At 32.7% G+C, this 13,329-nt stretch overlaps 2 protein-coding genes across 5 annotated transcripts in view; both read right to left on the reverse strand.

The window, feature by feature from the left end:
* Nucleotides 1–6,149, reverse strand: part of LOC108566771 (probable E3 ubiquitin-protein ligase makorin-1) — a 6,508-nt gene extending 359 nt beyond the window's left edge. The window contains exons 1-5 of one of the 4 annotated variants that reach the window (XM_017926803.1): nucleotides 5,522–6,147; nucleotides 4,618–4,908; nucleotides 2,423–2,995; nucleotides 1,324–1,594; nucleotides 876–1,270 (exon numbers count right to left, since the gene is read on the reverse strand). In XM_017926803.1, coding sequence (XP_017782292.1) covers nucleotides 1,214–1,270; nucleotides 1,324–1,594; nucleotides 2,423–2,995; nucleotides 4,618–4,908; nucleotides 5,522–5,610 — 1,281 coding nt within the window. In that variant the 5' untranslated portion in view covers nucleotides 5,611–6,147 and the 3' untranslated portion in view covers nucleotides 876–1,213. Of the gene's footprint in view, nucleotides 1–875; nucleotides 1,271–1,323; nucleotides 1,595–2,422; nucleotides 2,996–4,617; nucleotides 4,909–5,521 lie in introns of those variants that run through there. The other 3 variants (XM_017926804.1, XM_017926802.1, XM_017926805.1) reach the window with 3 other exon arrangements.
* Nucleotides 6,150–8,337: 2,188 nt separating this feature from the next.
* LOC108566772 (contactin-like) lies at nucleotides 8,338–12,843 on the reverse strand. Its single transcript, XM_017926806.1, has 10 exons — nucleotides 12,736–12,843; nucleotides 12,375–12,587; nucleotides 11,300–12,308; nucleotides 11,132–11,234; nucleotides 10,123–11,047; nucleotides 9,920–10,058; nucleotides 9,117–9,859; nucleotides 8,753–9,055; nucleotides 8,516–8,699; nucleotides 8,338–8,461 (listed from the first exon to the last, which is right to left on the reverse strand). The coding sequence occupies exons 2-10, from the start codon at nucleotides 12,579–12,581 to the stop codon at nucleotides 8,376–8,378; spliced, it is 3,699 nt and encodes a 1,232-aa protein (XP_017782295.1). The 5' UTR covers nucleotides 12,582–12,587; nucleotides 12,736–12,843; the 3' UTR covers nucleotides 8,338–8,375.
* Between the last annotated feature and the right edge of the window lie 486 nt (nucleotides 12,844–13,329).

Raw genomic sequence — 13,329 nt, forward strand, 5'->3', positions numbered from 1 at the left:
AAAGTAAATAAATATGTAAGAGAAAAAAAAAAACATTCCCGACCCTCTATACTTACGTATGTTCAAAGAATAGAAGAGCTTTCAAAGGGAATAAAGTCAAATTAGATTAACAAAAAAAAACGTAAATAAAATGTGCAGTAGAACTTGTTTATGCGGACCACTTCTGGGACCAAGGATTGGGTTTCCATTGACTCAAAAATAAAACGTCGGACCGTGAAACAAGCAATAATTTAGCTTCTATTATTGTTTATTTTACTGTGGTCGCAAGTTCTACTGCAGTACTTTGTGCAAACCAAAATAAACTATAAAAAAAACATGAAAAAATAAAATTATTTTTCTATATTGTACATTTACTATAACAGTACAAAAAAAATAATAATAATAATGCAAAATACAAGTATTTCTCATTAACTCTCTTTCTCTTTTTAACTTTAAAAACATTGAATTTTATAATAAAAAGTAACAAAACGTCAAAATAAATACAAAGACTACAAAAAATTAATTATATGTAAATCAAGTACAGAACAGAAAAAAAAAGTTATATCTATCTATATATAGCAAAATACATTTGAATATTGGAATGAAAAAAAAATATACTATCAAATAATATTAAACAAATATAATAATTAATATAAAAAGAAAACAAACAATACACATATGCTTGTTGAAAATATCTAATTTAATCCGGTCACAAAACTATAATGACAGATTGCACTTTTCTTGTCGAGACTATTCTAGCTTTCCTAAATGAGAGTAAGGGTATTGGTTATGCGAAAGCATGCAATGCAAGTATTATAGCTGTGCACCAAAAATTTTGTAAATTTATATCCCCATATATATATATATAGTTCTTGTGTTTTTTTTCTTTGTGTATGTGTATATATATATATATATGTTTGTGTACTTGTGATGTGAGTTAGTTGGAATTATTAGAATACTGTACTGCTATAGAATGGAATTACAAAATACGTTTTTTTTTATAATGCAAATATATGGGAATACAATTTGAGACGAAAATGTTTTTTAAACAAAATTGGACTAGAAAATAATCGAAAAAATTTATGTCCCATATACCGTTCATTGAAAGTAGAAAATCGCAATATATATAGACTGTAGTATGTTATTGTTCGGTAACAACATGAGTATGTTTTAGTTTCTTGTTCTTGCTCTTGTAAATGTTTATATATAAAATATATAAAAGAATACTGGTACACTAGTTATCACAGGGAGGAGGAGGCGATAAGCGTTTATCTGTATTAAAGCTATTAAACTTAATTAAAATAAAGAATAAAAAATCTGCCAGATTTCTTCGATAGTATTTACCTGAATGATTTCCACGCCGGCAGGCAAATCCACATTATTGGTAGAAGGCGGTGGGCCCACATCAATCTTTTTCCCGTTGTGAAGGCAATGCCTGTAAAAGCATTTGTTTCCGAATGGGCAATGTCCTCTGCCGTGCTTAAAGTATTTACAGTCTTTCCTGGACAAGACCAATTTGTACTTCTCGATAACCTTATCCTTGTCCTCCTTTGTATCGACCCAGTACGCACTTGGACAGACAAAATCGGATGGAATGCGGCACTCGGGACATGACCTGAAAATACACCAATTTACACATGTCCCATCTCAACCGGCCTTCTACTACTCTTCTACTATATTCAAACCCAATCCTTGGTTTGCGATCCACACTAGGACCCGCACCACTATCGAAATAAAATTTATGAAATAGTTGCCCTTACTAACTTTTGATTAGAATGCAATCACCTAAGCAAACAAAGTATATTATCATATAGTATATATACAATGTACATTAGTAAATTCAATATTTCACAAGTTTTTTTTTATACTGCAATCCACTTTCATGATTTTAAATATTCCAACGTTATAACTCTATATTCAACTTATATACAAATACACAAACCTGGATACTTTAATTTATTAAATTTACTTATTTAAATCACTGTTCTTTCTTACACTTTTTTATGATTATTTGTATTATTTTATAATTATTGTAATTCGAAATCTGCAAAAATGATAAATTTAAGCTTCCAAAATGCAACTATAGAGGGAGGAAATAATACTAAGAAGATTGGCTCCTTCAAAGCAAAGTTAATAAATATGGGTGCAAATATGTGACTAATACTTTCATTTAAATGATGAGCTAATGTTAGCAGTTAAAATCAAGTAAATGTCAATATATTTGAATCCTGACATTGCATTTCATAAAAGCAATTGTTAATGAAAAGTAAACTACGACAAAAGCAAAATAGAACATCCGGTAAAAAGTGGAAGTGAGGAAAGTTTTGCTTGATGTGCCAATAAAATTGATCATATTTCTTCATAATATGATTTCTCAAGAACGTGGTGATGTGCAAGTTTGCTTTTGACTAGTAGTAAGTTAATATACAGTACGATCTATTACCTGATAATCTTGTGTTCAAATTGTTTGGACTGTCTCCATCTACGGATGCATCCAAGGCAGAAGCAATGATTGCAGCTAGGTAAGATTCCGAACCGCTGCTCATCAGATGTCTTCTGCATGATTACTTCAAAACAAATGCCACATACTTTCTCCTTCGATAGAGCAACAGCGAACGATATTTCCATATCGCGTTCGTGACGTTTTATACATTCTTGTGTATGTTTTTTGCGAAGATCTTCGTTGTACGGATGCAGGGCCGGTCTTGTACATAGATCACACATGTCTCCATGCAAGTACGTGCATTCACCTGGTGGATACTTGCATAGGCCATCGCGTTCTGCATATGGGCATAGACGTTTTTTGCTGTTATTTGTAATATTAAATCTTGTACGCGGTATGAATTCCGGTGCATCAATGTTCAGTCTGCCCAAATTCTTTTGGTTCTCTGTAAGCAGTTGATCGTAGATGCTCTGTGGTCTCACGAGAGCCGTGGCTCCCAAGCACGAGTCGTCTTCGTCATCGTTGGATGTGGACGCGCTGCTTCTAAAATTCGAGGTTGACGGTACTGGGTTTCTGCAATCACAAACGTTCGATCACTTTCAAAAGTTTTACTTCTGTTACACGCAATAACGATTGGCCACATACCAAAGCATTTTGTTAATGATGTGTTTTGTTAAGATGATTGTTAATTATTAATACTAGTCATTTTAATGCGATTGATTACTTTTGCTTGCTTGCTTTATTAATGTTTAAGGCGCGGACATTTTTTTTATGTCTCGTAATCTAGTTAAACCTTGGTTATGGTTTAACCAGGTTCATTGACCAAGGCTACATCAGAACGCTCTTCAATGGCATTTTTTTAACCAAGGTTGATTTGCAGTGGTGGTGCATGTGGCAAAACCGGAAGTTTAAATTGCATTTATCCACAACATGATGAAATTACTTAAGCCGCATCCTTTGACACAGCCATTCCAACTATACTACTTCAATTAAATACAATACATATTAAAAATGCATTGTCTGGACTTCAAGAAATTGTTACTGATGCCAACAACAAAATAACCTCCGGGCCATAATAAACGTTACATTTTAAATAGTTAGATTAGTACTGTTATGTGCGTCATGTGAGCCGAAAACACATTACGTTGCTACGAATTTAATACCGTAAATATCTTAATTTCCCCCGCGGCATTTTTTTTATATAAAGACATTTGCAAAAAAAAACAAGACAATCTGACTATTTAAGGATCAATGACATCTAAAATTATTAACGTTCATAAAAAAAACAAATAAAGGTACTACTACTACTACTACTACAAATAAAAACATTGAACTATAGTTGTAAAGTCGGCTTTGAATTGAAATGTGATTTAATTTTATAAAAAAACAAATAGTTCTAAAATTCATACAAAACAATACAAAAGCACACAAGAAACTGTTTAAACCAAACGAATCTTCCTATTCTTAGGAAAGAACAATATTTATTCGCAATAAAATATACAAAATGTAACGTGGCTGAAAGCTTCAGTCGGCTTTATTCTAATTTACCTTATAATGAAATAATTATTTCCCACAAACAAACAAAGTTAATACTACTAAATTATTTACATTGACTTCTTTTTGAAAACCATGCATTTCGAGCAAGAAAATTTTAATAGAGGAATAATACTTGAGCTAACAATAACAGTGATGTAATATGCATTTACAATTCATACATTTAAAGTTAATTATATAATTGTAAAAATATATTATAACAATTACATGCACAGTGTATTCATTATAACATAGCTACCGACATTTTGTGTAATGTGTGAATCTGTGTAATTGATTTTAAAATTATAAAGATAATATTTTATAATTAGAAATTTTTGCTATTTTAGAATATTACAGATCTACTAAAAAATACTGCTAGTATATCTAAATTTGTTCCTAACCTAGGTAAAAGTAATTCTAAATTTCTACATCACATTTTGTACAAACTATATTTTAATAACTTGAATTATCTAAATATGATTTACATAGATAAATATATTTCGTTAAAATCGTTCTTTAGTTAAAACATGTTTTCAACAGTGATTGATAGGCAAATATAAATATAACGTATTATGACTGTGAATGCCAGAGAAAACAAAAGTAATCAAATACAAAAAAGTTTCAATTGAAATTAGCAACAAAAACCAAGAACTGTAACTGACCTATTAATTTCAGCATATCTACTGTATCCTGCATGTACGTAAATGCAATTGTTCCCAAATGGGCAAGTCCTCCCATTAACATAGTAGTAGCAGGGCAACTGAGAGTAGCAACTTCTACTTCTTGTACTTGTAACAAAAATGTTAGCCTGCTGTTCTGCAGAACTACTTATCCTAAAGCCAGCAACAAAAGATGAACCATTTGGTAATGAGTCTTCAATTTGAACATCTGACCATTTAGCATGTACAAATAGGCAAGTGTCATTTCTATCACACTTCCGCTCTATAAGATACCTGAAAATGTTGAAAATTATGAGTTAATACACTTGCAAGTCCAAAGACATAGCATTATTTTTTTTGTTTGTTTTCTGATTGTTATTGTAACTGAATCTGAATTTTGTCTTTATTACGACTGTCAATTTAACTAGTGGTTTTGTTTTCCATTTGTCTTAAGCTGACACCATGCTGTTTTTATATTTAAATTATATATCTATGTTTTGCTTAAATTATTAACTTTGGTTTTACATTGTATGCCATTGTTTTAAATGTGTTCTTTAGTTAGTTAAATACTACAAATTTGATTTGTAGCAATAGTAAATAATGTTTTAAAAAACTTCGTTTAAAAACATGTTTTTATCTGAATGCAAGTATGAGTTGATTAACAGAAGCAGGAACGAATATGTATGCATATATATACACATGTAAGTATATATATGTGCATATATATAACAAGTGTGTTTTTTTCGTTCACCATGATGTGTTTAATTGAGGGCTGCAGACAAATAGTAAATGTGTAAGGTCATAGCTGGGAAGAGAAAACGAGTGAGAAAACAAAAGTGGGCGATTGGTGAAAACTGCGTTATGCTGTGTGATTGCAGAATGGTATAAATTTGGCGATACAACTTACTGAGTACAGTATAATCCATACTGCGCCATGTTGGATCTGGGTCTGGAGGAAAATAAACCGACTACGCCAGTCTTGTTAGGCTTCTGCATAGGTCACAGCGGGTCACTTAGCGCTCGTTATTATTCCAGGAATATTCAATATGGTTATGCCGTTTTTCGATCAAACACTTTCAACAACACCGCTACGAGAGCTCGTAAACAACTGCTCCTGACCACACAGTTCGTAGCGTAGCTCAACAAAAATCCGCGTCAATTATATCTGGGCTCTCAACAGACACACCGTACTGTCGCTCATGCGTATTTCTTCTTACACTTCAAGCCGATACCAACGCAATGCGAAGAAAGAAAGACCATCTGCAATTCGCAAGGAAGACACAACCATCCGTTGATACTAACACCTGGATACCTGCATTCGAACAAAGCCTTTCCCTCAAAAAAAAACCCATAATAAATGACAGCCTAGAACCAATGACAAACCTAAAACCGTATACCGATAATTCCACTAAACGTTGGCAACGTATGCCGGCCTTATTTACATGACTCTCACATTTCAAACCATTCCACCCTCTTCAAACATTAGTAAAACCTAGCTCCACTCAATAATAGCTCAAGGGCATCAGAAGGAAGCGTAAACATCCGCAGCCCGGACCTGTGATCCATGAAATTCGTGTTACTATTAATCCAACGTTGCACTTTTTAAGAATTGCATTAATGATTTTTTTTTGTTGTTGTTGTAAAGAAATGCATTTGTTTATTTTGCAACATTGAAACACATATATTGATCTACATTAGTTGCATCTTTGTACGGTCTGTTTCCAGTTCCGATAAATAACCGGGCAAAGGTGATTTCACTCAGCTGCTTTTGTAGATTTTTGAGGCGCCGAAAAGGTTGAAGCAATTTGCTTCTTCGCGCTTATTTTTGTCTATCTTCTAGCAGATAATACAATTTGCTTTTTAGTGTTTATCATAGATATTCCGTATGGGAGTGGGAAATCGCTTTAAGATAATACAACACTATTGGAAATTTCATTTGAATTCTCGTTGTCGGAGAGCAATTGCAATGATAGATATAACCTAGTAACTATAGTCATGCACATTACAATCATGCAATAAAATCAATTTAGACTTTAATAGTCGGCGGAGATACTTATTTCTGCATCGTTCATTAAATGCGCATTCAACTACTCGTATTTCCTGTGCTATATTTAATTTTCATAACAAATATATTTTTATTTCTCAATTATTCATAATTAAATAATTACTATAATTAGGTTCACTTTATTGCAATTCATTAAAACAAATCTATTTTTGTTTGAAAATTCTTTAAAAACAATATTTAGTTGATTTTCATTCTAATGTTTTACATAATCTACACAATTGTAATGGTGGCCAATTATATAAAGTATGCGTTTATTTAAACGTAAAGTAAACACTGTATTTCTACCATAAAGAAAACCGTTAGAAAATACTTAAGATAAGGTCTGTAAATAATTTTGAAACTTTTAACACCTTTAGTTTTTTTAAGTACACCTCATTTAACTAGAAACATTTATTAAATACTAAAATAATATAATTTTAACTCGAATTTATATTACATATTTATTAATTTTATAATAAATATTTTATTCGAATTCCACGAAAAGCTGGAATAAGCAATATTTTATAGAATATGCTTACTAAAGCTAATAATATACGACTTTGTATTGTGTTTTTGACAATTTGCAGTTTATGCAATTATTACTACTTTTGTTTTCAAATTATATTTATTCATTAATAAGTTTTAATATTTTGATAATAATAATAATAATAAAGAAATTTTTTCTAGTGGTCACCAAAATATTTAATGTTAGTAAGCATTTTTTTCTTGAATGATTGAATTTTATTTTATTTTTGTAATTTCCTATCAATTTTTTCTCTAATATCTTAATTGTACTTGAATTATTTCAATTCTTATTAGGTTATAGTTAACCTTAATGTGTAAAATCTATAAATCTAAAAAAATAGCCTATTTCAATGAATCTAATTAAAAGCGTTCTATACAAATGAAAGTTAATTATGAAGTGAATAAATGAGTACACACCAAAGTTGTAACAGAAAAAAATAGATTTTGAGTAAACAATTGTTAAATTAGTAAAATAATGATTATCCAACAGCAGCACGTTTTAATTTCGAACAAATTTCTATAAAATTACCATTGGAAAGTTTTCTTATGTTTAATTAAACTGCAAAATTAATTAAGCAATTAGTACAAATGTATACACGTGCGTGGTTATGTAAATTATTTAAAAACGCAAGTCCTTAGATGGATATCGATTTGGATTATGACCTTTAAAGAGCAATCGTCATTACGTGTTCCATAATAGTTTGCGCCAATTGTAAACGATATACAGAATAGTATTTTCGTCTGAAGAGGACACATTAATCGAACTGACTATGATTTAACCGTACAGTTAAAATACGCCGTTTGTGTTGCTTCATTTATCGTAATTGAATTAATTAATTCAGATTGCGATTATTTTCATTCGACTGGACAAACATAATAATCTTATCCTGCGTATGAATTATGGATAAGTTTGCATTAGGCAAACTGTTATACGCACTCTGTTTTTGCACGGAAACGTATATAAATTTGCATAAGCAAAGTGATTATTTTTTTTAGTAGGAAGTAATTAAAATAACGGTTTAAGGATTCAATTTTAGAAATCGATGTATTATATTACTAATAAAACAAACAAATTGTTAATTTATGGACGGATCTTACAGATAATTAATATTGCATAAAACAATGTCTATAAAAAATATATAAAATTATTTAGTATATATCTCTATATATAAAAAAAACTAAGCTACTTTTCTTAATGCATAACTAAAAATGCAAGAACCAACATGAACACGGATGGAATACAACTTTTGGCACTGCTTTTGTACGAATTGGGATCACCTGTAAAAAGCAGCAAGTAGTTTGTGATCATCTTTAATTATATTTTGTATATACCCATCTGGAAAGTATGAGCTGGAGAGCTCATCCTACCATCTCCACCATTAGAGTAAGCCAGAACTCTCATTTTGTAAATTTTTCCAGGAGATAGATTCCTGATGTAGGCTTCCAGTTTCTCTCCTACGGGTACAATTGTGTCATTGGCTGTGCTCATATCTTGATCCACTTCCCATGTGCGAATCTAAAAAAAGTTAATGTAGTATCGATTGATTATGATGCGTAGGCGGGTAATACCTTGTATCCTTGTAGAGGTTCCTCTTCGGTGGTCGGTTGCACATATCGCCAAACGACTCTGATGGTGGACGGATTCACTCCGAACATGTGAACAGATGATGGTGGCTTTTGAGGTGCTTTTCTGTACGTTCTCTCTATGTACCGTTCACTTTCTGGACCTTCACCAGCCGCATTATACGCCATTACTTTAACGTAGTAGTAAGTGTCAGGTATTAAGCCTACGATTAAAGCCCAAGGACGCGTTGTTCTCGATAGGTAATACACACTATCCTCTTCCTTATTATCTTTTCTCCAGTATTTAATCTATAACAAAACGATGAATTATAGTAACAAAGATAAAGTTGTATGTTTCTCCAAAACTTACCCTGTGACCAATTAATTTTCCGCGCACGTTTTCTCTGGTTTCCACTATCGGATTCCAGCTTACATTCAGAGCTGTTGAATTGTATGATAGACCAACCACTAGTTGCGGTGCTACCTGTGGCATATCTTCAGCCGAGTAAATCACTACTTCGCTACTAATAGGCCCAGGTCCAATGTCATTCAAAGCTTGTACCTTTACTACGTACTGTGTATAATAGAAATCTATAGACGGGAAATGTATAACGGTTTTTCCCGTGTTTCCATATTCCTTTAGTGTAACGCTATGGAATTTGGTATCATAGTCCCTGCGTTTGTAGTATACTTTGTAGTAGATACCAGGTCCGTATTGTTCTTCAGATTTCAAAGGAGACCATGTGATTGTTAAATCTCCAATTTTACCTCCACCTCCTCCAACGTTTCTTGGCGGAATCTTTGGATGATCTGGTGGAGTTGAATGGCGAGGGCTTGCTACAGATGGCTCTCCCATGCCCAACTCATTCCAAGCAGAGACACGGAATTCGTATGTTGCCCACGGTATCAGAACGTTTTCCAAGAAAGCCTCTTTCCTTCCGGTGTATCGATCAATTTGCTTAGCGAACAAGCCTTGCGTAATGTTCATCCAGGTGTCATTCCAGTTGGTCCTTCCAAATACTGTGTAACTGAGGATAGGTCTACCATTAGAAGCTCCATCCGTCCAATGTAGAATCGCAGAAGTCTTTTGTATTTCTATCACTTGCAATCCACCTAAAACGAAAAAAATCAATATTTTTTACTTGTATTATTATTATTATTATTAATATTTACCAGGTGGGCCTGGAGGTCCTTCAATAATGACGCTTGATCTTGAAGATATTTTTCCAACTGCTGATTTCACTATACATTCATATTCACCGGCATCAGAAAAGGTTGCATTCGAAATACTCAATGATCCACCATCTAATTGCTATAATTATTTAAAAAATGTCAATGAATTAATTTAAATTGTATCATTACGATTGTAAGCTTACGATTTTGTTATAAGAATTCTTGACATCAAGGTCGCGTATTCTAATACCGTTATGAGTCCAAATGTAAGCAATATCAAGCATTTCTTCCGTTTCCGCTTGGCAATGGAATGATAAAGTTTGCTGAACAGATTTGACAACTCGTGGTCTCAACTGTTCCATGAGCCTTGGGCCTCTCAAAACGATTAATCTTCCTCGTGATTCGTCCACACCAAGTTGATTACTAGCAGAACACGTATATATTCCTTCATCGTTTCTGGATACAGGTGCTATAACCAAATTTCCATTCTCCAAAATCTTTCGATGTCCGCCACTTCCAATCACTCTTCCATTCAACTTCCAGATAAACTTAGGTTTCGGTGCCGCTTCCGGTTTACAGACTATAGTAACGTTTCCGTTATCAGCAGCGTATGTTTCTGATTCGAGAGGATGCTTTTTAAATGATGGTTTGAATGCCAGAACTCGAAGTTGTGCTGAAGAATAGGTCGTTTTCAAAGTATTGGATGCTCTGCATTGGTACATCCCCGGATCCCTATCGTCATCTACATCAGTTATAGTCAAAACGTTATCCTGAATATTAATCCTCCTCCTATCATCACTATCCAAATAACCCATAACTAATTGCCTTCCGTTCTTCCACCAAGTGTAGTTGACATCGGGAATTCCGAAAGCTTCGCAAGTCCAAACTAGTTCACCTTTGCTATCAACATGTTTATCGATAAGAGGAATCGTAAAGTTAGGTTCGGCTTGTATATTGATGACAACGCTGTTCTCCAAAGAAGAGCGATCGTTGTAAACCCTGCACGTGTATTCACCCTCATCTTCTACTCGAACATTTTTTATAACCAAGACCCTATTATAACTGGAAAAGTACGAATTACGAGGAATATTTCCATTCTTTCTTGTCCAATTGTAGCTGGGGATGGGACTGAAAACATATGTAATTTTTAAACAGCCTATCGTAAATGATGAATTCAAGAAAAAATAAATAAAATAAAAACAAAACACTTACTATCCAAAAGCCATGCATTCTAATCTAACGTCTTTACCGGCTATTGGAGCTTCCGGGAAAGCTTTAGGGAAATTATTTGGAAATTTCAATTGCTGATAATTTGCTAATAAATAAATATAAAACAATCAAACTAAAAAAAACAACAAATAAACAACTAAGGTTTCTTACAATGTGGGTTCACTCTGAGTGGAAAGAATGGACCGTTTCGGCCAGTATCCGTGAAGTCGGCTTGAACGCTGCAGCTGTAATTACCCCTGTCAATAGATTCTAATGCAGAGAAATATAGAGCACCGTCATTGGAGACAAATACTCTGTTATCCTCTTCAACGAAATTTGGAAAATATTCTCTTGACCAATAGTAATTGACGCTTGGGAAGTGATGAGGCGGATCGCAAAATACAACTTTACCCCAATTTTGGTTTCCAGTCTCAGCAGATCTTTTCAATACGAATTCCGATATAAATCCAAAGTTTAAGTTGACGCTCTCGGATATAATGGTACCAAATTTGTTGGATGCTTTGCAGTGATAAGTTGCTCTATCTATTCTTTGATCTGGGCTATTAATAATAATCATTCCACCACTAATGGTAACTCTGTCGTCTACCAGAGGATCGATTTTTCTAGCTACCAATCTATCACTTTCAAATTCTTCCTTGTACCATTCATAGGTAGGTGTTGGATATCCACCTGCTAGACACGTCAAGGTAACGTCGTTGTACAGTTTAGACTTGGTCATATCATATGTAACATCTTGAGGCTGTTTAATAAAGTAAGGTCCTTGAGGTATCTTTTCAATATCAACAATATCTATACCATAAGTGTATGTCCTATCATCACTAATAAGTCTACGTAAGCTATCAATGTGTGCTTCACAGATAAAGAGCAAATATTCATCACCCCTAACAGGTTGGAATCCCCAATGCACGATTTCCTGCGAAAAATTGTAGGCCAAATAGTCCTTTCCGTAAGGATCAGATTCTCTTAAAAACGCATTCTCCATATTAACGAATTGGCTTCCATCTGGATTAATCCAATAATTAGGGTTCTGTTGGTTTGCCCCAATATACCACTTTCTGTGTTGTGGATCCCTTCTGTTCAATTCATTTATAATAAACCCATGCTCATCAGAATTGCTTACAGATATTAGATCAGAGCCTCCTTGCTCAGGGCTGTATGTCTATGATTAAAATTGAAGACAATATATTAAAAAAAGGCGTTAGATAATGTTTGAATGTTAAAATACCTGGCAAAGTCTTCTAGCTTCATTGTAAGGCTTTAATGGTGACTTAATGAACTTGTAACAGGACTGCCTGTATTTTATCCAATATTCTGGACATTTCTCATAATAAACCTCATTGAAATCATTATCATTATAGCTATTCAAATCTGGATATAGTCTTTGTGCATTAAACAGTGGCAATGCAGCACATATAGCAAATATTAGCCACATGCCTACCTACAAAATTGATTGCATGAAATCATATGAATGAGTAATACTATTGGAGTGGCATATTAAATTAATAAAGGTTAGGATGTTTATAAACAGTGTAATCTTTATTAGTATCTTATCACCAATTATGTTAGATAATATTCAAGATACATACCTCTTTTAAAAAACTTAAATCTTATCAGAACATATAAATAATAAATGTAAACAAAACTTAATACACTGTTGTGTGTCACCGCGCCTTAGATACTATTACTTTCTATTGAGGGGTTTTACAGAGTTCTACCTTTTACCACTACTACCTGTTTCCAAGAATTCCAAGTATTCTAAAGCATTAATTGCTGCATTCTTAAGTGAAACGGTACCTATCGTTGCTTTAAGTAACTTATCTAATCGATAATATAGAAATCGCCTTGTTCTGTTACAAATATTTTTATCGATTTATCATTGATCATTAATTATAAATGTATTATTAAACAACAGGTATATTTACAAAATTATTTAGAATAATATTTTTTTCTTCCGAATTTAAAAAGAAACACTTCAGCAATTAATTGTGTTTCTTTAATGTCTATTAATTAAAAAAAAAATAAATAAGTAAATAAAATTAATAAAATGAACAGTTTTAAATTTTATTTATTTGGAAATTTTATGGCTGCATAAAATTAAGCTAAAATAATATTTTTTATTATATTAATACAACATGCAAATATTTGCATTGCAACTGTAAAATAGTAATATAATAAGCAAA

The sequence above is a fragment of the Nicrophorus vespilloides genome, unplaced genomic scaffold (genome assembly GCF_001412225.1).
Source record: "Nicrophorus vespilloides isolate i.1.1-1 unplaced genomic scaffold, Nicve_v1.0, whole genome shotgun sequence".
Lineage (NCBI taxonomy): Eukaryota > Metazoa > Arthropoda > Insecta > Coleoptera > Silphidae > Nicrophorus > Nicrophorus vespilloides.